Source organism: Meleagris gallopavo, chromosome 1 (assembly GCF_000146605.3).
Source record: "Meleagris gallopavo isolate NT-WF06-2002-E0010 breed Aviagen turkey brand Nicholas breeding stock chromosome 1, Turkey_5.1, whole genome shotgun sequence".
Taxonomy (NCBI): domain Eukaryota; kingdom Metazoa; phylum Chordata; class Aves; order Galliformes; family Phasianidae; genus Meleagris; species Meleagris gallopavo.
Genome location: NC_015011.2, coordinates 81,626,931 through 81,650,553, shown reverse-complemented (window position 1 = coordinate 81,650,553; position 23,623 = coordinate 81,626,931). Strand labels below are relative to the sequence as shown.

At 42.5% G+C, this 23,623-nt stretch overlaps 2 protein-coding genes across 2 annotated transcripts in view; both read right to left on the bottom strand.

The window, feature by feature from the left end:
- The window catches only part of SLC19A2 (solute carrier family 19 member 2), a 28,322-nt gene extending 22,951 nt beyond the window's left edge, over nucleotides 1-5,371 (bottom strand). The window contains exons 1-3 of the mRNA XM_019618978.2: nucleotides 5,148-5,371; nucleotides 4,446-5,051; nucleotides 1,209-1,431 (exon numbers count right to left, since the gene is read on the bottom strand). Coding sequence (XP_019474523.1) covers nucleotides 1,209-1,431; nucleotides 4,446-5,051; nucleotides 5,148-5,315 — 997 coding nt within the window. The 5' untranslated portion in view covers nucleotides 5,316-5,371. The remainder of the gene's footprint in view (nucleotides 1-1,208; nucleotides 1,432-4,445; nucleotides 5,052-5,147) is intronic.
- Nucleotides 5,372-14,625: 9,254 nt separating this feature from the next.
- Nucleotides 14,626-23,623, bottom strand: part of F5 (coagulation factor V) — a gene marked incomplete at its 5' end in the record, with an annotated part of 35,407 nt that continues 26,409 nt past the window's right edge. Inside the window, 8 exon segments of the mRNA XM_010719624.2 lie at nucleotides 14,626-15,844; nucleotides 16,607-16,789; nucleotides 19,000-19,148; nucleotides 19,296-19,440; nucleotides 20,215-20,370; nucleotides 21,659-21,750; nucleotides 22,400-22,471; nucleotides 22,866-22,982. Of these exon segments, the coding sequence (XP_010717926.2) occupies nucleotides 15,659-15,844; nucleotides 16,607-16,789; nucleotides 19,000-19,148; nucleotides 19,296-19,440; nucleotides 20,215-20,370; nucleotides 21,659-21,750; nucleotides 22,400-22,471; nucleotides 22,866-22,982 (1,100 nt within the window).

The following is a 23,623-nucleotide window of genomic DNA, read 5'->3' as shown; positions in this document are numbered from 1 at the left end:
TTTAAATCTGCCTACGTTATAACCCTTTATACAATAAACTTAGATTCTTAGTAAAGATGTCTCAGAACCTGACAGCTTCCCTCTGAAGATGCTCTTACTTTACAGAGCATTCTCCAGCTGAAGTAAGATGATGGTGACCTGTTATTTCTGGACCCAGACACTGACTGAACTGGAAACTTTTTTCCCTTGTTACCAATTCTTTACTTTCCTGAGGCCAAGGCAGGATAGCAGAGGAAGCCAAACAAAAATAACTAAAATAAGAGCTGTGGTATCGTGCTGTGAAGACATATGAGCACATGGCATTTAAGTGCTGCTCAAAGAAAACACCTTAATGGTCAAAAACTCAAGAATTAAGTTGCTGACCAGTTCAAACCCAGTTAACACGTTAGATGAGATTCTAGAGCTATAAAACAGACAGAGCCTCCCACCAAACTCCAAGATAGGGCTGAACATGCCAAAGAAAGGTTTCATGCCTTGTTTGTTGGGATACCACAGTTTCTTCTGCCCCCAAGAAGGTAACGTGCACAGGAGATAGTTAGAACAATGCTCCATCAAAGAAAAGGAATATACTACGGCAGCATCTGAAAAGCCTCTGGAAGGATAAGATAGTTACATTAAAAAGGTATTGCCCTAGTACTGATAATGAAACAGTATTAAACAACTTACTAGACAAGTTCGTGCGCTGACTGACCCACCTGGCCCTTTCAAGTCAAGAGACTCTTCATCTTAAGTAGCCTTTCTTCTTAACAGTGCTGAAATAACTATATGGCAGCTCACTGCACATGTACAGGAAACTTTCATATGTTCCCTACACTGCCAGAGAAAACGCAGTAAATGTAAAGAACCCTCAGCCTGGCTTTGAGTGGCTAGAACAACAACCATCCCAACTGCTTTAAGCCTGTAGCTACAGTGACAGCCAAGAAGGGGCAGCCACATGCCTGGAGCCTTCTGCCAAGTCTTTCAGAATAACTGACTCAGGATGCTCCTTTAAATACCTGTGCACTGTGATTCTAAGAATTAGAGCTTCACAAAGCAAACTCAGTGCTGAGTAGCGCACCATGCATGTCATGGAAAACTCATCTCAAGTGCAGAGACTCCCTCTCCTGCATGCAAAGGGGAATATAAGACATGTCTAAAGTGTGCTTTGGTGACACTCAGGGACATAAGACATTTCTCACAGCAGAGCAGGAGCTACATTAGCAGCTTACCTAGCAACGTTGAGGCTGCCTCCACACCACCATTGTAGATCTCTGTGCTTTGAGAAGGCAGCACCATCTCCCACAGGCCCTGAGCATAGTTGATGACCTGGAAATAGCCACAGGTAGACAGCGCCCACCAGACTGACCAGCACAGCATGGTCCGAGAGGAATAGCACTGCAGAAGGTCCTGCCAGAGATCCTTGAGCACTTTTAAGGCATCTACTTTCTGCTCCTGCATAAGTTGGAGAGGGAGGGAGAGACAAATGTTAGTCTGTTTATAAATACTTCAGGCTGCTCCGCAAAATTACAGCTTCCAACAGGTCTGGTCACTGAGGAGTAACAGAACCACTTTAAGACACAAAGTTGCACCACGCAATGAACAAGAAGAATTCCCCATCACACAGAGGTCCCAGGAGCTGATCCCTGATCTAACCAGGTAGCCAATGTAAGAGCTGACCCCTAACATGGGATAGAAGGTCTCAGTCACAAGCACCCTTCCCTCCCCATTTCTGTCTTTCATTACAGAGCAGTAACTGCTGGTTACCAGAAGCGTTACACGAGCAACTGACAGATAAGAGAGAAGAGACTAGGGACAACATCCACTTTGAGGGAACAAGATCAGAAGTCAGTCATTCCTCAAAGGCAAAATCATCACTGACAGCTCATTTATTAAATCCTAGCAAGTCTGATTGAATTTGGATCAGCATAGAAAGAGTTCAAGTAACAGTATTTTTAAAAATATTTTTCCTCACAAATAAAAGTCAGTTTTCCTTAGTACTAGCATTCAGGGGTTAAGAATTCAAAGAAGCAGTACCATTGCACCATTCTCTATCCCTGTTAATGCCAGTCAGTGCTCTTAGAAGAGAGATATTGTCTGAGGATCTAAAGAGAATGAAAGGTCCTTCCATCAGACACCATCACAAACGACAATTCTTGCACATAGAAGTTCTTTGACAAAGGGAATGAGGCAGGAGTGAACCCTTCCCTTCCAGATCTTTCTAGAAAGAACACAAAAGGGAGAAGGAAGAGAAAGAGACCCACAAAGTGGTTTGAAAAAAAATTTAAGTGATGAGTCTTAGGGATAACATTCCTCACTACTTTGTTCCAAATCAGCAGAGGAAGCAAGCATGCATTCACTTTGTAGCCAGAGCTGCTTGTAAAGTCCACTCTTCTCACATCAGCCCGAGCAGCAGTTACTTCACATGAAATGTGATCAGAGTCAAGACCCTGATCCCAGCTGCATCACCAGCCCCTATGAGCTGAAACTCCCTGCAGGGAAATCTGCACGCACAGCCATGCCACAGCACTGCTTCCCTTCAAACCACAAGTCTCATTTTGAGATGTCTCCACTGAAATCCCCAACGAAGGCTGTGATCTCACTCTGTCCTGAGCTCCCCTTTTACACTTTTCGAAGTAGCACCAATTTCTGAGCATCATTATTTAATAGCACATGGTCCCTTCAGTGCTTTGCCAAAGGCAAGATGCTTACTCTGCACAGACACTGCTTCTGCAAAGACCATCAGCAATGTGAGAAGAAGTCAGCATCCACACAAAGCATGCATTTAGGTGCAGGAAAAACAGTAGCCGTGACCGTCACACACTGAAACTCTGATTTGCAAGCTTGACACAGACTTGTACCTGATAAGCAAGACAGGCCCCATCAGCCCTTCCCCCTCCCCTGGCGGTGCTTCTGTACATTAGTGGTAGGGCAAATGACGGTACATTCATCAAATGTGGTTGCCATTTCCTTAATTAAGGCTGCAGCCAGGCAGCAGTGCCTCTCAGATTTTGGCACCTGGTGTGACTGAACCCCAGGCTGGAACTGAATTCCTTCCCCCTCCCCCCACCTCCCCAACAACGAGTTCTGGAGCAGCCCTGTCCCTGGCAGAGGAGGGTGGGAGCCAGATAAATAGAAGGGGCAGAAAGGTGATGTTAATCCTGTCATTTATTGACACTGAATTTCAGTCCTGTTTAACAAATACTCAGGCAAGTAGAACATGGATAAGTATACTTTTGCTTTTAATCTCATCAGCAAAGCCACTCCTGCCCTAAAACCAGAAAATCTGCAGAAGCACGTGCAAACACCACTGAGGTGCCACGCTGCTGCCCTTCCTTTCCAACAGAAGGCAGAGCAGGATAAAGATTTATACATCCCTTCCTTAGAAAAAACAAAACAAAAGATTCTATCCAGCATTTCATTTTCCCCTTGCCAACTCAACAATGGGGTATGTGCAAATTGTGCCCAAACCACAGCTGCCTGGCTGCTAGGGCGTAAAGCCCCCTTGTTGGGGAGCAAACTCCAGCCCTGACACACACAGGAATAAATAACACAACCCATCTCAAAATTAAATAAATATAAGTCCAACTCCCCATTCTTCTCACTCCAGGGACTGGCTTGCTTGCCAGGATGAACCACACCTCAGCTGCCTAAAGCAGCAGATACGCCTACCCTTGTGCCCTGTTCTCAAAGAAGCATGACTTCTCACAGCTGAGAATAGTGCTGACCCTCCTCAGGGTCCTCAGCCTACCCTGTGCCACCACAGGTTGTCACACATCTCAACAAGCTGCAAACACGTGTGTAACAGCCTGCAGCAGCTGGGAGCCCCCCCCGCTGACTGTGCTGGAGGTCACAAGCCTGCAGCAGCTGGGGCACTGCTGGCATCAACTGTGGTGCGCAACTAGGATGCACTAAACTGAACACCAAAGGTATTCCCTGCAATTTATCCATATTTCTGCCCCCCTGTAAATATCCAGCACCAGTCTGTAAATGCTCTCCAGGACTACCACAGCTCCCTTCCTGGAGCAGTTCCCTTCCAGGATCATAAGACAGAAACCAATTGCTACATAGCTTATTACTGCAGTATGCATAATATTCAAAGGAGCAAAAGCTTTCAAGACATGGGTACAGGAAGATCAGTTTCTTTCCTTTAAGATTCACAGGCATACCTAGAAGTGAACACAGCATTTGGACAAGCACAGAACTTTCAGCATCCTGAGATACACCTTGTAACGTTGGATAGGGATTTGACAGCCAGAGAGATCTAACCAAAGCCCTGTGATAGGTGCAGAGTGACTTCATAAAAATCAAGGAGCAGCCTACTGAGCTCTATCAGAGAGAGGAAACCAGGAAGAGATTTGCCTGTGCCATAACTAAAGAAGCAGGATAGGTGAAGGGTGCTGTTGGACATTGCACCTACAGACACATACGTACATAGATATATGAGGCACACAGAGGATGGAGCTCACCTTTTTCTCTGCCAAATGTCCCTCCCTGTTTAAGGGCATTTTGACCTCATCCTCCCATCCAGGCACCCTTGGCACACCGGGCTGGTCCTGCACGATGGCCCCATTCTTACAGTCCATGACCTTCATCTCCAAGCTGAAGGGCTGAGTGGCGGCATGGTGGAAGAAAAGGCTTTTCCTTGGCATTGGCAGGAACCACGCTGTGCCAAAGGCAACGGAGATAGAGGTCAAGGAGATGACATTGAGGCTGAAGAGGGACCACCCTGCTAGGGACACAAGAAGCTGCCCACACACAGAGCCCACCGTGTAGCCCACCAGCGTGGCACTGCGGCAATAGCTGGTGACCTTGCGGTACAGATCCACATCCACCACACTGTAGATATAGGAGTAGTACGCAATGTCTGTGGCGGTGCCCATCCCATAGAAGAACTCGAGGAGCTGGAAGGCACGCAGCCCTTGGGCGTAAAGCAGCAAGAACCAGGTGATGATGAGGCTCAAGCCTTGCAGCAGCACCACGGGCTTGTAGCGCAGGTAGTCCGTAGCCAGGAACACGGGGAACAGCAGTGCCAGGTATGAGTACGTCCACACCGGGTAGATCTCGTTGAACACCTGAGGAGGGGAGGAGAGTAGGAGGAGAAGAAACGGCGGTCACCCCACGGCGAATGGAAATAAAGAGCGGGCACTCGATGCCGAGCAGCCCAGTACCTGCGTCTCGGTGAGGTTTTTGTGCGGCTCCAGCAGGTACCGAGTGAGAAAGGGCTCCGAGGGCCGCACACTGCAAAAGAAGCCGTAGGCACACAGCAGCCCGGTGGGCAGAGCCCAGCAGCAGCCGGGGCCACCTCTCGCGGGCCGGGCCCCCCGCAGCCCCGCCATGCCGGCGCAGGAGACCGAGAGGTCACCTCCCTCCCCAAAGGCACCTCCAACCGCCGGCCCGCCGCGAGGCTCTTAAAGCCCATTCGCTGGCGCATCGGAGGCGGGACTGCGTGCCGCCCTCTCATTGGACGAGACCTCCTCCTCCCGGGCAGGCCGACTAATGGGAAGCGGGAGGTGGAAGGGTTGTGACGGGAGAAGAGCACGTGTGTGGGGAAGTGGGGGTGGTGCGGCCGGCCGGCATCTGGAGTCCCGCTTTGCTCTGTGCTGCCCTGCTCAGCTGTGCTGTGCTGACTCTTTCTTTCCTTCAGCTACTGATCTCCCCCACTTTTTTTCAATTTAGGAAGATAAAGAGCTGGAAGCACTCCTGTGGCTCATTAACAGCAATACTTTGTTGTCCAGCCGGAGGAAATACTAGACAAGAGAAGAAAATGAAGCTATTACATTCAAAGCAGTTATCTAAAGCATCACCCAGGACTGCTGCTCTTAAAGCTTTGCAAGTCCCCCTCTAAACTATTTGCTGCTCTGCTACTTGATCTATCCCACACTGGTTTACTATCTGCCTATTTCACCTCATCATGTGCTGCATTCCCTTGATCTCCACCACACTGCTACCACTGCTGTGGCTTCCTAATCTATCTACCTAAGATTCATTCCCCAAACTAGCTGATGCCATAGAAAGTTCACAAAAGGGCCTCCCACCTTTGCCATTGCATATCTTCCTCCTAGCTGGGGCTCAGTGCATGAAGATGCAAAATAAAAGCCCTCAAAAGGCATCTGGTTATGCACAAGTAAGCAGGCAAGAACAGGTTCTTCCTGGCCTCAGAATAGATTCCTTGAACTGCAGGTTTTTATTACCATCTCCATCATTATAGCTGAATAGATAAAGATACAAAGTATTCTAGGTCAATAAGAATACCTAGCTGTGTAAAACTCAGCTAAACATTTTGGGGGTCCCATGGTGCATCCTGCTTAGGGGCAGCACTTCCCACAGCTTCCAGGCTGCTCCCAGGATCTGATGATTGGCCTTTGTCCTTCCCAAAATGGCAGCCTCTAGAGCAGGCATGTCCCACCTGTTACTTATATACATTAACTATATAACTATATCTGCTCCGAGATTAATGCTTCCTTTTTTATCATGTTGCCCACAATGTCAAAGGCAGATGTAAATGGTATGGCAGTAGAGGTTGAACCTTCCTGCTAATATTCCATTACACTCGGTTGCTGTGTGACAGATGGCAGCGGAGGGACGGACAGTCTGACAGAATGGCTTCTGACATGGTAGTGTGGATTAAGCAAAGGTGTGTCACTGAATTCCTCAGTGAGGAAAAAATGGCACCCATTGGTGTTCACTGACACTTGCTGAAAGATTTCTGAAGACCAAACAGTGGATGTGAGCGCAGTGAGGTGATGGGTGGTGTGTTTCAGCAGTGGCAACAGTGACAGTGGTTTATCTCCACTGGTACATATTTTTACAAGCCTGGCACACAGGCTCTTATTCATTGCTGGCAAAAATGCACAGCTCGTGACTATGGTGACTATGTGGAAAAATCGTGTTTTGTAGGTGAGAATTTGCTCAATCAATTAAACAGTGTTATTGTGTTCCTTGTATCTGTTGTCATGGAAATAAATAGGAGGCATTACTTTTGGAGCAACTACATATGTGTGGCCCAAGACAATTCCTCTTCACTCATTCAGCCTAGGCAAGCCTCAAGTTTGGATGCCCATGCCTTAGAGTTGCACCACTGGATCTGAGCTATGGTTTCCAGGGTGCAGGCCAGAGCAGAAGTTATGTCAGCTCAATGTGTGTACCTAGGTGATACAGACAGCAGTCAGTGAACCTAGATTTGGCCTCCAAGTTCTGTGTAAGAAAAAGAACCTGCGAAGTATTGTTTGAAGCACGCCAGGCTTTCTCAGGGCTTCTTTTGCTCTCCAAAGAACTCACTTTGTCTTGTTTTCACAGAACAAAAGTTTGTTGTCTGGATTTTTATTTCTTTCCTTTCCCAATCTTCATTTTCTCTCTCCATCCCTTCCATTCTAGTAAGAACAGTACGTTAAGGTTAAAGGGGTTTGATGGTAGAGAAAAAAAACCCAAACCCTCATTTTTTTTCCCAAAGATGGAAAACATGAGCTGCAAAAAAGCTGGATTACATTTGTGTTTGTCTCTTAGTCATGCCTCCTCCCTACCTTTCTCAACAAGCACATACATTTTTCATTAGAAAAAAAAATAGTAATAGAAAGTTTAAAATAAAGAAGTACAGAACAGTAATTCCTCAATCTCTCAATTGTAAGTTAAGTTCAAAAGCCAAAATAACCTTACAATTTACATTAGTGCTAGACAGCAGCATGGCTCTATCCAAAGCTGTATGTTTGTTCACTTCTAGCTTCTCTATCACATGATGTGAAGAGTGTTTTGAAAATAAATGCCTTCCACAAGGGATGAAACTATTTTTTTCTGAGAAAAACATTTTCTTACTGGAAAGACTTGACCAGTTTGAGTGATCATAGAATCACAGAATCACCAAAGCTGAAAAGGGCCTCCAAGATCATCTGGTCCAACCATCCATCTACCACCAATGTTGCCCACTAAACTCTGTTCCTTAGTTCTACATTTACACACTTCTTGAACACCTTCAGGGACAGTGACTCTGACGCCTCACATTGTGAGGATTCCACACAATATATATAACAATATAATATTAAGTGGAAAAAAGTGTAACATCTCTCTAGACCATAACAGTCGGTGCAAATCTGCCAGAGGCACTTGACATGTATGATCTAAAGTGACAGAGCGAGTTATGGTATGGATGTACTGTGCGATGGCTACCCTTTACAGACCCAGCTCTGGCTTGCACAGCTCCTGAACATACCCCATCCAGCAACATTTCATTGGAAGGTACAGCTCATGTAGCAATGTTGGACAAAACAGGAGCCTATGACAAGGATTTAGCCAGACAAGTCTGTATCATCCCTGTGGTATGATCCTGAAGTTAAAATGTCAATAGGAAACCAAAGCCATAGAGAATCCATTAAAAACTTGGTCTGATCTTGGATGCAGTGATGCAATTTGCATTAAAATAAATGTCACTGGGGTAGCAAGAAGCAAGTCCTTATCTTCAACTCGTCTATGAAGAAGTGCAAGTAAGTGCAATGGAGTAAATATGAATCTCCGAGAATCCCACTGACCCTGGTGGCTGCAGATCAGTGCCCACTGGCTCAAAAAACCTTTCCTGCTGGGTTTCCCTGGACATAAGACCACTTGTCCCTCATGCAGCCTGCTCCTTTGGTGGCATCTTCTGTGCTGTGCTACCTGACCACTCAGAACTGCTGTCAGTGTACGAGTTTCCTCAAATAACCTCCAGTTCTTTGGCTGGCTAGGGGACGTGCTGATTCTGTTTCCTACTCCTCTGTTGCACAAGCAAAGCTTGCAATCCACCTGTACTTGCCCAGAACATTTCAGATTTTCAGAGCAATCTCATAAATTACTATTGGCACTTTGGAAGCAAAGAATCACACCAATCCCTTTAGAAGGGCACTACTGCTGTTTTCCTTAGTGCTAACAACTAAGAATCCCTTTTAGTCTTAAGTGAGGCTGGAACTACCATCCCTAGAGGATGCTATGTTCAGCATGGGATTGAAGTAGCTCATCTGAATGCACAGTTCAGTCGCAGACAAAGATATTTTCAGGTCACGTCTTACCTGCACCATAAACTGGGAGAAGTTTCACACAAATATGCATCAGAGGGGAGTACTGGTAACCAGTTCTGGCCCACACTTTGTTGTGGAGGATTTTGTAAAATGTATGTGTGAGGGAAGTTCTCTTAAAGTCTTACCAAGCTATCTGGAAAAAAGCCTCTGTATGTTAAAAACTTACGGCCCTCTTGAAAAGCCAGTATGTGATAGCACTAGCATGGTCCAAATAACTCAGGAACTCATTAAAGCCAGAGTAAAACAGTTTTTTTCCTTGCTGAGCACAGACAGAACAAAGGCACATAGGTATGAGAAAAGGCAGCAACTAATTTATGTGGTTTCATGATTATATCTATTTAATTAATCTGAGGAAATAGATTTTACTAACTAGCGTATGTGTTGGAATGCAACAGAGATGGCAGAAGGCCAAATTATTTCTGAAATGAAGCATGCTTAGTTTACCACAAGGCCTAGAGATTGTAGCGACCTTTAAGAACAGATTGGTTGCAGTCTATCTCTTCCAGCTCCCCCTCACAAATCTTTTGATAATGTGATGGCTCTGAACAGGAGATTTACAGAAATTTGACAGCCATAAAGGGTTAATTCGAAAGTACTCACATCAGTATCTTTACTCAGATGCACTCATTTCTTTTACCTCCTGTGTGCCTGGGGCTTGTTAGTTCCAGACACTGAAGGTCTCTTCCCTATTCAAGAGAATAGCCTTGTTCTATAACTCCAGAGCATGTGTTTCCCCAGCATTTAAAAAAATGAAAGAAAACAATTTCATTGGAGGGACAAATACAGTGTTATTCCATCAAGTAGTAAATCAGTGATTTTAAAAAAGCATTAAGAACAGAATTGTTTCAGCTCCATGATCCTTTCCTCTCACATAATTCTTCTCCCTCTTCAAAAAATAAGATTACTTGAGTTCCGCTAGGATATTCTTTCAATGCCACGGACATTTTGGAACCATTCTGGCTTTTTGAGAGTCAGAAAACTGCAGGAATGTTGCAATTTTGTTTTTTAGAGAAACGAAGCAAGGGTCAACAACCATTGCCAGATCTGTTTTGCTATAATCTGATCAATTGCCCTTGAATTGCAAGAAAATGTCCCTCACTAAAAGAATACGACAGCCCTTTTCTATTGCAGGGAACAATGACAAATATTTTCTGCTTCTGTTTTACTACAACATAGTCTGGAAGTCCAAGATATTTTAGCACAGTATTTCTATGCTAATTCATCTTATTTTATTTTTTTCTGGAACGTCACTGCTTTTTGCCCACAGTTTGTGCCTTAATGACTGCATCATTCCACCATGTGTCTCCTCCAGTGCTGTGTTCATCACCTCTGATCTTGCTTGATCTTGTGTTTAACATGACTGGTAGGCCACACATATCCTGAAAGCTGTGAATGAGGAAATCTCTGAGGAATCAGTTGCCACAAGACCTCAGATTACCCCTTAGTCTGAGATGAATCACTGCACAGCAATACACGTTTCCATTTTGGGCAGAACATTTTTGAAATGTTTTTTAGTCAGCTGCAGGGAAAAAAAGTGAAAAGTTACTTAAGTCTGCCACAGATGGGGATACCAGTGTGCAAATTTTCATGGTGAACGCTGGAAAAGAACGCAGTGGATTAAACAGAGTTAGAACAAACCCAGTGCTTTCATTAAATGTAGAAGCATGTGGACCATTCTGAATTTGTGCCTTTAGACATATCTATGTCACAGTGGGCTCAGCATAGCACTTCTCCTATTAGGAATGGTGTTACAGATGTTCCCAGGACCCCTCTGAATGATTCCATGTCCCACTTTGGAAAGTGTAACATGAACTTCCAAGAAGATGGAGGTTATTGTAATTAAAGCATAACGCAAACGCTGGGTGTAATAAAGAAGTGGAGAATGGGGCACAGTAATGATAGGAAAGTGTGGGTGGATGAACTGGGTGGATGAGATACAATGAGCATGAATAAACTTAACAAAGGAGTGAGAGCAAGAAGGGCTCACTAAGTGGAATGAATGACTCACTAAGAGGAAAACAGCAATTGGTTACCCCAGGATAGTGTTTCATCTCATTTCTGTGGTGATAGATACTAGCATGTTAATAAACAGTCTTTCCTCACACCTTCCTTCTCCAGGTATGTCTCCAAAAGATCTTTTCCTGTTAGAAATGTACTTCCTGCACATCACTGCATAAGAAGTTGCAATCCATTGTTTTGCCACATTGGCACAGTCCCGTAATTCTGGTTAAGCCACCTGTGCTCACAGCCATATCAGGGTGCTACTGAAGGCTGGACATCTGCCAGATTCCTACCTGATGCTTTTTCCACAGTTTTCTTGGCACTTCGCACAGGCATGCCTGACTTTTGCCACAAACGCTCAGTGACATCCCTAATACATGAAGTGTCCCAAAGCCCAGATCCACCTCTCCATCTATTTTCATGCACAATTTGGGAAATAGACAATCCACGTTGACTCTGATTCCTGTGTAATGCGCAGCTTTGTATTCCCACTGGGCCTTGCTCTGCCTATGTTGTGAAGGGAACCACCCACTAAGCAAACAGCAGGATGCCTTGGTGGAGGTCAGCTGGTTCGGCTGAAGCCCTGCTACCTTGCAGCACATGAGGCGTGGCCAGAATTGCCAGCAATGAACCAGCAAAAAATGGAGCCTTCATCTATTTTATAAACAAGAAGGCTGCTCTGCTGCCTGAATTGCCTCGAGACTTTTCAGTCTGTACAAACCTGCCTGAATACTGAGCTCACATGTTTGAGTCTGAGCCACTCAGCTGTGTTTACGTGTATGTCCACCTCACTTCCACAACCAGTTGCACAATTTTTGCGTGACATAGTATGGCCACCGCTTCTGGAAAGCAGAAGGGAACACTCAGTGGCATTTAGTGACAAAAACACAGGGATTTGTGCGCTGCTATCCCTATACAACCATCTGGAGATGCTTTGGCCCCCCCAAGGCCACCTGGAAGCTGGAACAAGTATTAGAGAGCAGCAATTCTGTTATTCATTTGAGGCTACAGACAATTAGCTCTGGGGCTTTGGATCAGGAGGGCAGTGCAAGGCACCCTCAGACTGAGGGGAAATATTACTGGTGAGATGCAACTACTCCCAGGCCTGGCACTACATTTCTGCTTTAGTCCAAAAGAGCTTGTTTGCTTCGTGTTCTGATGCATATCTTTATTCTCTGCTTTGAAAGAACTGCAGAAATTCCTGCTCCCCTTAAGTATTTTGCAATTCATTTCAACATACACAGAATTTATTCCATGGTGTGTAAAAGGTGGTGCAACTCTGACCATTTTGACTACTCATCTTCTAAAGCCTTGGCAGATTCAATCTATGCTGGCTGCTTCATACAGGTGATGAAAACGCTTTCTTTTCCAGCCACCAAAGTGCTCACTAAGCATAGATTATCTTTGGTTTGGTTTGGCAGATCCCATGCGGGCACGTTTTCGCATCTCCCTTCCTGTGAACAGAAGGAATTTGTCCCCATTTGCGTATGAAAATACTCTGTGTAATTCATCTCACTAGGATGGAGTTAATTTTCTTCACAGAAACTGCCAGGTGCTTTGTTTTGAATCTGTGACTAAAAGCATATTAACAAGGCACCGATTGTTTGGCTATTGCTGAACTGCTTGCACAGCGCCAAGGCCTTCTCTGTTTCTACTGTGGCCTGCAGTGAGCAGGCAGGTGAGAGGCTGAGAGGACAAAAAACCACAGCAGCTAGAGCAAACTAAGCACAGGGATATTCTGTGCTACATGGCGTCACGCTCAGCCATAAGAGCTGGGTGAGAGCACAAAAAGGAGGGATATTCAAGGTCATGGCATTTGGCATGCTGAGGCCCTAATTTCTGCTGGATTTCTGCCCGCCAATGGGAAGTAGCAAATTAATTCCTTACTTTGCTTTGCTTATTAAACTGTCTTTATGTTGATCTGCAGATGTTTCTTGCTTTTGCCCCTTTTGTCACGGGGAGTGAGCAAGCAAAGGGGTGGGGGCTTCCCTGCTGGCTGCAGTCACCCTGCCACAGTCCTTTTTGGTGCCCAAAAAGGGGTTTGAGATAATGGCAGATTTGATCAGTGTGCCAGAGGATTTGTTGCTATTTGAGCTGTTTAGCTGTGAATAAGCAGGGTCCTGAGCCTTCATTAGAGTCTACTGCATATTAGAGACTGTTTATGGCTTTTGCTGTTTAGTGCACTTATCACCTTACTCTGCTGTGCCTAGGAACATTTTGATAACTGCACTGGCCACATACCCAGGCTGGCAGATTGCTTGGGCAGTGCTTCTGTGCTGGACGTGCTGGAACTCCAGTAACTCAATACAGCACTTCTCCTCTCCCGAGCAACGACCTTAGCAAACGGAACCCCAGTCATGGACTATGAACTCAGTGGATGTTTCACAGAAGTGAACCATAGGCTCAGAGAATAATATCTGCATACGCACGCATCAAAGGATGAGAAGTGAGGTGGTAGTTAGCAAGGATCTTGAAGATGTATTGCATAGTGTAAGAGCCGAGTGTGATGTAAATGGTGTGGAATAAGGAGTGGAGATAGTACTGAGTCTGGCAAAGGATGGATTTTCTTCAGGAATGGTGCTGAGTTATGGATTTATGGCTAAAACAATGTTGACAATGGTTTAGCTATTGCAGAACAGCATTTGCACAGTGTCAAGGTCTTCTATTTTTTCCACTCTGTCCCTCCAGCTTGTAGGCTGGGGGTGCACAAGAGGTTAGGAGAGGACAATCAGGACAGCTGGCTCAAACTGACCAAAGTCCCATCTATTAACAAGCATACGCAGAGCCTCCAACTTAGAAAATCGACACAGATGTATGTAGTCCTGCTCCTGCACTTGTCTAAGTTTACATAAAATAAATACTTACTTAGAGCCTTTAAGAACATTTCTTAAAGCCTTCTGAAATCATAATTGTTAAGGCTGGAAAAGACCACTAAGATCACTTAGACCAACTGTCAGCCCATGTTCACTAACCATGTCCCTCAGTGACACATCTACACAGTTCTTGAGCACTTCCACAGACAGCGACTGCACCACCTCTCTGGGCAGTTGTGCCACTGCAGCACCACTCTTTTTGAGAAGAAATGTTTCCTCATAGCCAATCTGAACCTCCCCATGTGCAATTTAAGGCCATTACCTCTCATCCTATTGCTGTTACCTGGGAGAAGAGACCAACTCCAAACAGAGACTGTTTAGTACTTCTTGCACAAAACTCTTGTTCTGCCAAACTTTGCAAGCATTTAATATTTGTATTCTAGGGTAAACAGTGTCTCCAAAGTTCAAATTTTTTTCATCTAAGCGAATACTGTTTGTGATGCAACTTAGTAGATGTATCAAACAAAAAAAATTAAAATAAATTAAAAATAAATTAAGCACCGTCATAAAATATAAAGTACATAAAGTAACCAATCTTTCAAGATGAAAGAATTATACTGAATTAATGCATAACATAAACTGAATTTATACTATTTCACAATTTGAAGTTAATTCTAATTAGCACTGAAATTTCCTATTCAGCAGAAAATTTTACTTCTGCAATGGAAATTTCACTAATTATTGGCGAAGATGTACTACTGTAAAGGCAAATATACAAATTAAAATGTTGATGCTTTTCATGCTACAGTGTTATCTTTATTTTTAGTGGAAAATGACAACAGTTTTTGACAGTTGAAAAGAAAAAAGAATTACTTTACACTCCTGCTTTACATCCTTATTTTGAAATGTGCACTAAGATACAAGGATTGAAAAACTGCTGAAGTAAGCTGGATAACGCCATATAAGGCTCAAAAACAACTTCAAAAATTCCACACTTCTCAACCATGTTTCTGCAAATAATTTGCAGGATGGAATCCAATGACACAACTGAAAGCTTAGCTAAACCTCTGCTGGAACGATGAGTTCATGGATTGTACAGGTGTTGTCACTAAATGTAGCCATCCTGTGAGAAATGCACATACACTTTCCTTCTCATTTCTGGGCAATAGATATTGCTGGCTATCCCTCCCCATTCCGGGGCACTGAAGATAAAATGTTATCTAAAATCCATAGCATTTCCAGTGTGCTTGCTGTGTAAGAACCAAATCAAAAATGTGAATCCCATTCTCAAAGAAGAGAGGATACATATGCCTTGATGCTGGGATGCTTTCTACCTTTGTCAGAGCGTAGATGATGTGGAGGTGAGCTCATCCTCTACAATAACTTCTTACCAATGCATTGCTGGAGTGCAGCTCCATGTCTGCACTGGTTTTCCCTCTCAGCCCTACACGTGGAGAATGTACACCAATAGCTTTCTATTATTCCCCTCTGTTGCAGAAGTATTGCAATTGTATTTATATTTAAGGATATAAAATTAAGTACAAAGCAAGACAGTCTACTCGCTAAGATGAAGAAGCAATATATAAAATAGAAGGGACCGCTATTTATTTCCACAGAAAAGAAGCTTCTTTCTGAAGTGTGTATTTATAGGAATGGGATGCCTGCCAAAGAATCCTCTCTTGATTCTTGTTAGCAACACATTAGGTCCTTTGATGAAGCACACATCTAAACTATTAAGTACAATCGCTTTAAGAGTTTGGGTTTTGTGGGTTTTTTTTTTTGTTGTTTTTTAAGAAGTTTCTCTGTGTGATGATTGCAGAAAGGTTAAGTCCCAGACTTCTCAGTTCTTTTTGCAGTCAGATCCCCACCAAAATCACAGCCAAAAAGTTCCACCCGAAGGGCAATACCATTATACCATGTTTTTGGAACAATGCGGATAAACCTGGACAGGATAGGTGGGTTGAAGAAATGCTTGACGTGCCCATTGCTGTTTTCATTACCAGAGAAAACCTGCAAATACAGAATACACTATTAGGTAAAAGGCAGCACTTTAAAATAAGCTTGTTTTTTTTTTTTTCTTTTTAAAATGGTTCTAAGCCACTGCATCAGCTGCCCAGAGCAGATAGACCAGCTCGATGCTGATTTTATGCAAAATGCTGTTTCCTCTAGAAATGCTGGGTTGACACTATTTCAGGCCATCAGCATCTCAACCACCTCTGTCGTGATGTCCATTCACATCACAAAACGTTCCTTTCTAATTTGAATGAATTACAAACCAAACTTCCCGTATTTTACCTCCATCTACCCCCGTGAGCTTGATGTAAAGTGATCTGGGTAATAATATAAAGTATTTTACCAGCTCTTGGGCATCCAGAGCTCTCCAGCTGCGTTACACATAAATGCTCATTGATTTAAATCATACTAAAGGCATAAAAAAAAAGCTGGAAAGAGGCCCTTGAAAATCCTTTGTTCAGCAAGATTAAATGGCCTTGTGCATTCAAATGAAATGTCCTTCTTTACAAATAGTATCAGTTCCTTTTATCACGAAGTTGACTGCATTCTCTATGGATTTGGTGTTCTTCCCTTTTATTACTGTAAAGTACTGTGAAAAATCAGACTGATATTACAACATTATCTTAGTAACCCCAGCTCCCTAACATTTTAAAGTCCTCAGAGAGTATCTTTTTGGCTGAGTGCTCTGCCTTTGGGCCCTTACTGTGCTCAGAATCTGAAACAACGCAATGGCAAAGCTGTCTGAGCTGAAGATGATACCTTTGCCACTGAGTTTGAACCCTCTGTATAGGATTTCCACTCCGAGCCTTGGTTGCTGTAGAGAATAACATAGGTTTTCACAAAGTTTTCAGCTGATACAGACTTGACCCCCTGGGTAGCAACAGCAGTTATCTTCTTAATTGTGAGGAGATCAATTTGCAGCCACTGTTGGTTGTTGTTTGACTGTAATTGATAAGAAGGGTGACCCGTTAGAAAACATGTATATCTCTTTATTTTCTTAAATGAAAATTCCTGTTGAAGGATACAAGGCCTGCTCTGAAGGTAATGCCTCCTATGTTATTATGTTGGCCCAGGACGTCAGACGCAGATGTTGGTGGTATGGCAGCAGAGGCTGAACCTTCCCATCAATATTCTATTACATGTTGTACTGTGTGACAGATGGCAGCAAAGGGACAGTCTGACAGAATGGTGCCTGATGTGGAAGTGAAGATGAAGCAAAGGCGTGTAACTGAATTCAACCATTTGGAAAGTGACATTGGATCACCTCTGCTGGTTCAGATTTTTACCACTGTGGCATGCAGTTCATTGCTGGTGAAAATACACAGCTAATGGTGGTAACTACACTGAAAAATACTGTTTTGTAGCTGACGATTTTTTCTGTCAAATAGTGTTATTGTGCTCTTTGTATCTAAATAGGACATATTATTTTCAGAGCAACCACTGTAGTTAAGATCGTATCAAAACTGCAAAGAGGAAAAGAATAGTAAAGCGAAAACAGAAGTCATAAGCACACTTTGTGGCCACTACAATTAACTTCTTCATTGCAGGTGGTGTATCTTAAGACTTTTGTATTATTTTCAATACATATAGGAAAATAACTATTATGTTTATATCGCAAAGTTTTGGTAATGGGGGAACTGCAGGGGTGGTTTCTGTGAGATGAGACCAGGAACTGCCTGTTTCATATTGGATAGAGCCGATTCCAGGTGGATCCACTGCTGGCAAAAGCTAAGCCAATGAGCAATGCTGCTTATTTCTTTGATACCACATTTAGGAATGGATAAAAAACATGCAGCAGCTATGAAAGAGGAGGATAAGAAAAATGTGAGAAACAACTTTGCAAATACTCAGGTTAGGGGAGGGGAGAGGAGGAAATTCCACTGCAGCCCATGGAGAAGACCATGGTGAAGCAGCCTGTCCCCTGCAATCCATCATGTGCCATGTCAGAGCAAATAATCACACTGCAACAGGTGGACATCCCCCCAGAGAAAATGTAGCCCAAGGACAGCCTACTCATGAGCAAGCTCCTGGCAAGAACTGCAGCCCATGGAGTGGTGCCCACACTGGAGCAGGTTGCCTGACAGGAACTAAAGCTTGTGGCAAACCTACATTACAGCAGTTTACTCCCAAAGGACTGCACCTTGTGTAAAGTAAACTCCATGCTGGAGTAGAGGAAGAAGCAGCGAAGAGAAAGCCTGTGCACTGACCACAGCTCCCAGTCACCAAGTGGCACTTGGCAAGTAGGAGGCAGGAGAGTCAGAAGTGAAGCTGAGCCTGGGAAGAAGTGGGGGGGAAAAAGTGTTTTTAGCTTGTAGTTGTTCTTACTGTCCTGCTCTGTAATGAGTTAGCAATAAATTAAATTAAGCTTCCCAAAGTCGTTTTTGTGTTGTGACAGTAACTGGTGAACAATCTCCCTACCCTTATCACAATCCATGAGTTTTTTCATAGCTTTTTTCTCCCCATTCTGCTGAGGTGGGGGAGTGAGAGCGACTTGGTGGGAACCAGGCAAAAAGCCAAAGTCAACCCACCACAATAATAGATTTATCTCCAATGTTAAAATACAATATATAATGTTAATATCAAATGCTTATATAAAGCAGAAGCTTCCAGCAAATTTCAAAGTACTTTGTACATAATACTGTTACCAAACACTTCTAGCAAATGCTTGCTTCCAGCAACTCTGAAGGTGCTTCATAAATAAATGCAGCTTTATTTTGCAGATGCAATTCACCTGCCCCGTTGAAGGTTTTCAGTAGAACAGGGGCAGAATGAACCACAAAATCTGCAGCCTCAGATCCATTATGCTGTACTGACTATATGCCAATCCAGGAAGGGTTTCTTTAGCTCCATGAAACCAAATAAATGAACCTGTGTTCATTTAGTGAAATTAAGAGAGAAATTTCCGCAGGGAAGTGCTGCAGGCTATGGATCTGAGGGCACCATCCATCTCTCCAAAACATGATTTCATCGCTGTTGCCAAAATTTAACAAGTTTTCTAGTGAGAGTTGAATTGGCTTCTTCTCACAAGACTGTTAAAGAGTTGTGAAGTAACCTATCATGTTTGGCACTGGGCACAGTGTGCAGAAAGCACAAGAGCACAGAGTACAAATTTATTAGCTCTCCTGCTCTTGTTCCTCTTTTTCACTTGTTACCTTGGCTCGCCAGGCATTTATCTTTCCTTTCTGATTGAGACGGGCGAGGGAAGGCTCCCAGGTGCTAAACCAGGATGTCTTAACAGATGAGGCTGTTATCTGAGTATTCTTGATCTTTCCACTTTCCATTCCAAGTGGCAAAGAGCAACCTGTTAAGAGAAGTGCCATGTTCAACCAAGTAGCCATAGTTTAAGTGACAAAGCTGGAATTGGAGAACACTCACAATTTTAGCTTCATTTAACATAAAAGTTCAAAAATTACTAAAAAGGAGGCACAAGCACACATATCATTCTTACCATCTACTTCACAGCCAAGGAGCTCCATGCGAAGAGTTGGTTCATTGTAGGCCTGTGTTGGGTAGACTCTGATATATCTTGCAATAATAGGGGGATCAATGACGTTCTCTTTTATACTATAGGCATCAGAATTACCTTCAAAAATCTATTTAAAAAAAATACCCACATATAGTTAATTTAATGCAAACACAAGCCTGCTCTGTTATGGAAGTCTTTTTCTGCCATTAGCTCTATCCACCATGATGGAGCATCTTATGTTGCAGGGCAACATGTATTATTTCATGGCCCCATCTTAGCACATTTGGAAGCATCTAAAAGCTTCAGTTCAAATAAGCAACCCATTGCTATGCACTATATAAAACTGTTGGAAAAGAGGCAAAAGGAGAGGTAAGAGAAAGTGCTTTGATTTGGGAGTCCTATCACAGAAAACTCTATTTGGCAGGGTTGGAGTGTTTGGGTATAAAAGGAGCCTCTTGTGGGGTATGGCCAAACTTGTCACACATGCCCACTGCAGGCAATTCAGATAGTTTAAAATTCAATTGTTGTGACAGGAGGAAGGACAAAAAAGGAAGAAGCATTTGGTTCCTAATGAAATAGGGTCTAATTTTTATTTCATCTTCCTGCTTGTTTCAAAAAGTTCATGTGGGCTTAGGAAATAAAAGTAGGAAGAGATGGTTGTGAGGAAGCAGGCTCTACAGAAAAGGTCACAGGTCAATCTAAATCCCAGTCTAGAAGGTTTATCTTACAATTTGCCTTCTGGTCTGAATTTGATTAGTAAATGCTCTTTGAAGTTTCAAGCTCAAAGTCTCTGAGGACCAACAATTCTTCCATTATCTCTAACATAAAATAAAGTTATCAACTCACTGTATCATCCAATGAGATTACCTAGGTTGTTACAATCCCTATTGTACATACAAACCTTTTCTGCTGGAGAGCTGTCTCCTCTGAAAGTGTTCCACTTTCGTTTGTCTCTGCTGTAAACAATAAAGAACTTCTGGACATAGAAGGACTTCAAAAAATGCCTGGCACCTTGCGTCTGTATTCCAGTTAATAGAACTTGTCTTTGAAAGTCTACCTGGGAACAGAAAAAATGTTTATAAAGTCAGGACTGCACAATGATATAAGTTGTATTCTTTGGCATCTACACAGTTGCTTTGAGCCCTGCATTTTGGTACCCACAATGTAACACCCCCAGGAGGAATACAAGCAGTTGCCAGAGTCCAAATGAATATTATCTTTAATTTCATATGTGTATTTACTTCAGAGGTCATTTTACCAGTGTTCACCAGAGCACTACAAAGGTGCTTCAAAAATATCCATGTCTGTGCTAGGCAAAAGTGCTATCTCTATTTTGCAGATAGGCGAAAGTAGTATAGAGAAATTCAAGGCTCATATTTTCGTAAGCTGCCTCTTGTTTTGGATATCCAGGCCAAAAAAAGGGATATTTTATTCTGAAGAGAAGGAAAGCCACTCCATTTCTTCTGATACTGGATCCAAACACTTAGAACTTAAGAACAAATTAGCAAGATGCTCCTATCAGCAGTGGAACTGATTCTCTGAGCTCTCCATCCACACCTCTGCATGATCTCTTGCAATAATCTCAGCTTCTCATTACTATAGCCATTATCAAATTATTTCTCTTCTCAACATTTTTTTTTTTACAGCTCCCCTACTTCACCTTCACTGACTGTCAAATGTTAGTAAGCCAACAGCTTGTTAACAGCTACCTGTTGAACTTATGCTGCAACACTAGTTTGAGTCTCTCTCTTCCCTTAACCTGTCATTTTCACAAGATTTTAAAGAAATCATAGATATGGGTTTACCTTAGCCATCTGGTGCAAAAATGATTGGATAGAAGAAAAACATGGAAGTGAGGCACCTGAAGAGTACAGTGCTTGAAGCCATAATTTTATCAGCTTAATTTGCCTGTGATACATCAAGCTGAACACAGAAGCATCCAATAAAAAGAAATATTCTTCAAAACTATCTTAAGTACTACTTGAGAGTATTACACTTTAATGATCACCCAACAAATGTACATAAAAATAAATATATACTGTTAGGTAAACATAAAAAAGGTAGAGGAGAGAATGACTTTAATTGCCTAACAAACTGTTTCAGTCTAAAATGTAAGGGGGACTGTTGAGCTTCAACGGCACTACAGATTGGGTTAACTCCAAGAGAGGTAGGCAGTTTATGGCATCTCTAAACAAAGTTGATTCATCTTCTGTTTCAACAGCAGTTTACTCTATAATAACAAAAGCAGCCTAATTTTCTAATACAAGTTGCAAGAAAATAACAACACAGGATTGTATGGACATGTCCAGACTTAATGGTGGCCAAGCACATATTGTAATATATACCTGAATCCAAGGAAGATCATTTGTCATTGCTGTACTCCAAGCATTATATGTTCCAGAATTGTTTAATCGGGCTAGCTTAGGTTCCCAGTAATCTACAGAAAAAAAATATGAATAAAGTATTTAAAGAGATATGCTTAAAACATGGACTACTTTGGTTCCTTTAAGATCTGTCTTGGGGAGAGAAAAAAAAAAGGAAAAAAAGGTTGGTTGTGCAACCTTTGTACACCTTCACTTGCTACTGTCTATGTAGAATCCTAACAATTTCTCTAGAAAATGATACCATTTTCATATAAAAATTAACTTGGTAAAGCAAAAAACTGTCATTTTTCTGGATGCCAGTTTCCCAAATCTTTCAGTACAAATGCACTTTGACAGCTCCTATCACATGCAAATTCCAAAAGTTTTTTGAACACTTCATGTTGATTTTCAAATGGGGAACCCAGAAGATAAAAAGATGAAGTTATATTTGTTCCAGGTCATGCAGCAGGCCATTGACAGAGGTTTGCTTGACTCTTGGGCTTACGGTGCTGACAGAAGATCCATGACAGTGTTTGAATTCAGTGATGAGGGCTATCTAGTTCACATCAGTCTCTGAAGAACTAGGGAGCTTTTTAAACTGACAGATGGTTCATTATGGAACTGATCTTGTTAGATGTAAAAATAAAATAAAATAAATGGAATTGCAGCACTTTGCTGGTGATATTCAGTACCGTGTTCAGATCTTTTCAACTATCAACTCACCTATATGATGTGAAGCGTTGATTTGCGAATCAAGTATAACTCCACTTGCCATACCCATTGGAATCTTGCACTCTGGGGAGAGCACAGTAAGTTTGTTGTTAAAAGGAAGATTTAACTTCAATATATATCCTGATGGAATGTTCTAAGACAGCATTGCTCAGAGCAATTCTGAATAATACTGTAACTTCACCATTTTTTTCCCAGAGGACAAATAAATCTCTGCAGTTTCTTTCAATCGATTAATCTAATGGTCACTGTGAGAAAAACAATGAATTCAAAGCTAGTATGCGAAAGGCTGAACATTTTTTCTTTTAGAATAAATTTACAGTAATCACTCCACCCCCTTGAAAGCACATTTTGATCTTCTGCAGAGCAATCTCCCAAACTTATTTTCAGTGACCCTGAAAGGGCAGAGATGACTTTATAGCTTGATTCCCCTAGCCAAAAAAATACCATAATTCAGTACCTTTCTCCAGAACCAAAAAGGATGCCTGCATTCCTGCTTGCTGATATTCCCCCACTTCAGTGTCTAAAAGCCACCAGCCAGGTCTCTGTGGTTTCATTTCAACTGTCTGAAATGAGCCTTGAAGAGATGGAAGAAAAAAAAAAAACATATCAGAAGTGTTATAAGGTTGACGTTAGTGAGGCTGCATTTTAAACCAGGGATCATACTATGGCTTGATTCAGAAAAATTTCTTATGTTAAACATAGCAGAGAAAGCAGAACTAACACCACAGATGCCAATCTTTTTTTTTCTTAACAAGCATGTTCAATCTGGAGACAGAGAATTAAGAGAGCACATCAAAACCTAGTCTTTAGTGCTACTGCAAGTTACAAAACCGTGGATGATGGTATGCAACAACAGACGTCTGCACATGGCAGATAGTGCTGATCCATGTAATGAACAACACTAAGTTTATTACATAATGTAGGGGTGTTGATTCTATGGTACTGATTGCAGTCCTTACTTCTGCTTCCCCAGTTTGTTCAAGTAACGTACTGGATGGATGTAAAGAAAAGAAAACTAGATGAAGGACACTGACATGTATGAGCCCTTTCTTCAATTTTTGCATACCTCAAGAATACTAAGGATTGAGTAGGAATCAGACCTTTAAGGCTGTTTGTGTGCTTTCTTTTTAAATTATTTTTTAAGAAAACACAATACATGCTTCATTGCTTTTCTTATGTTTTTACTTAGTGCAGACATGACAATTCTGGTTCTCA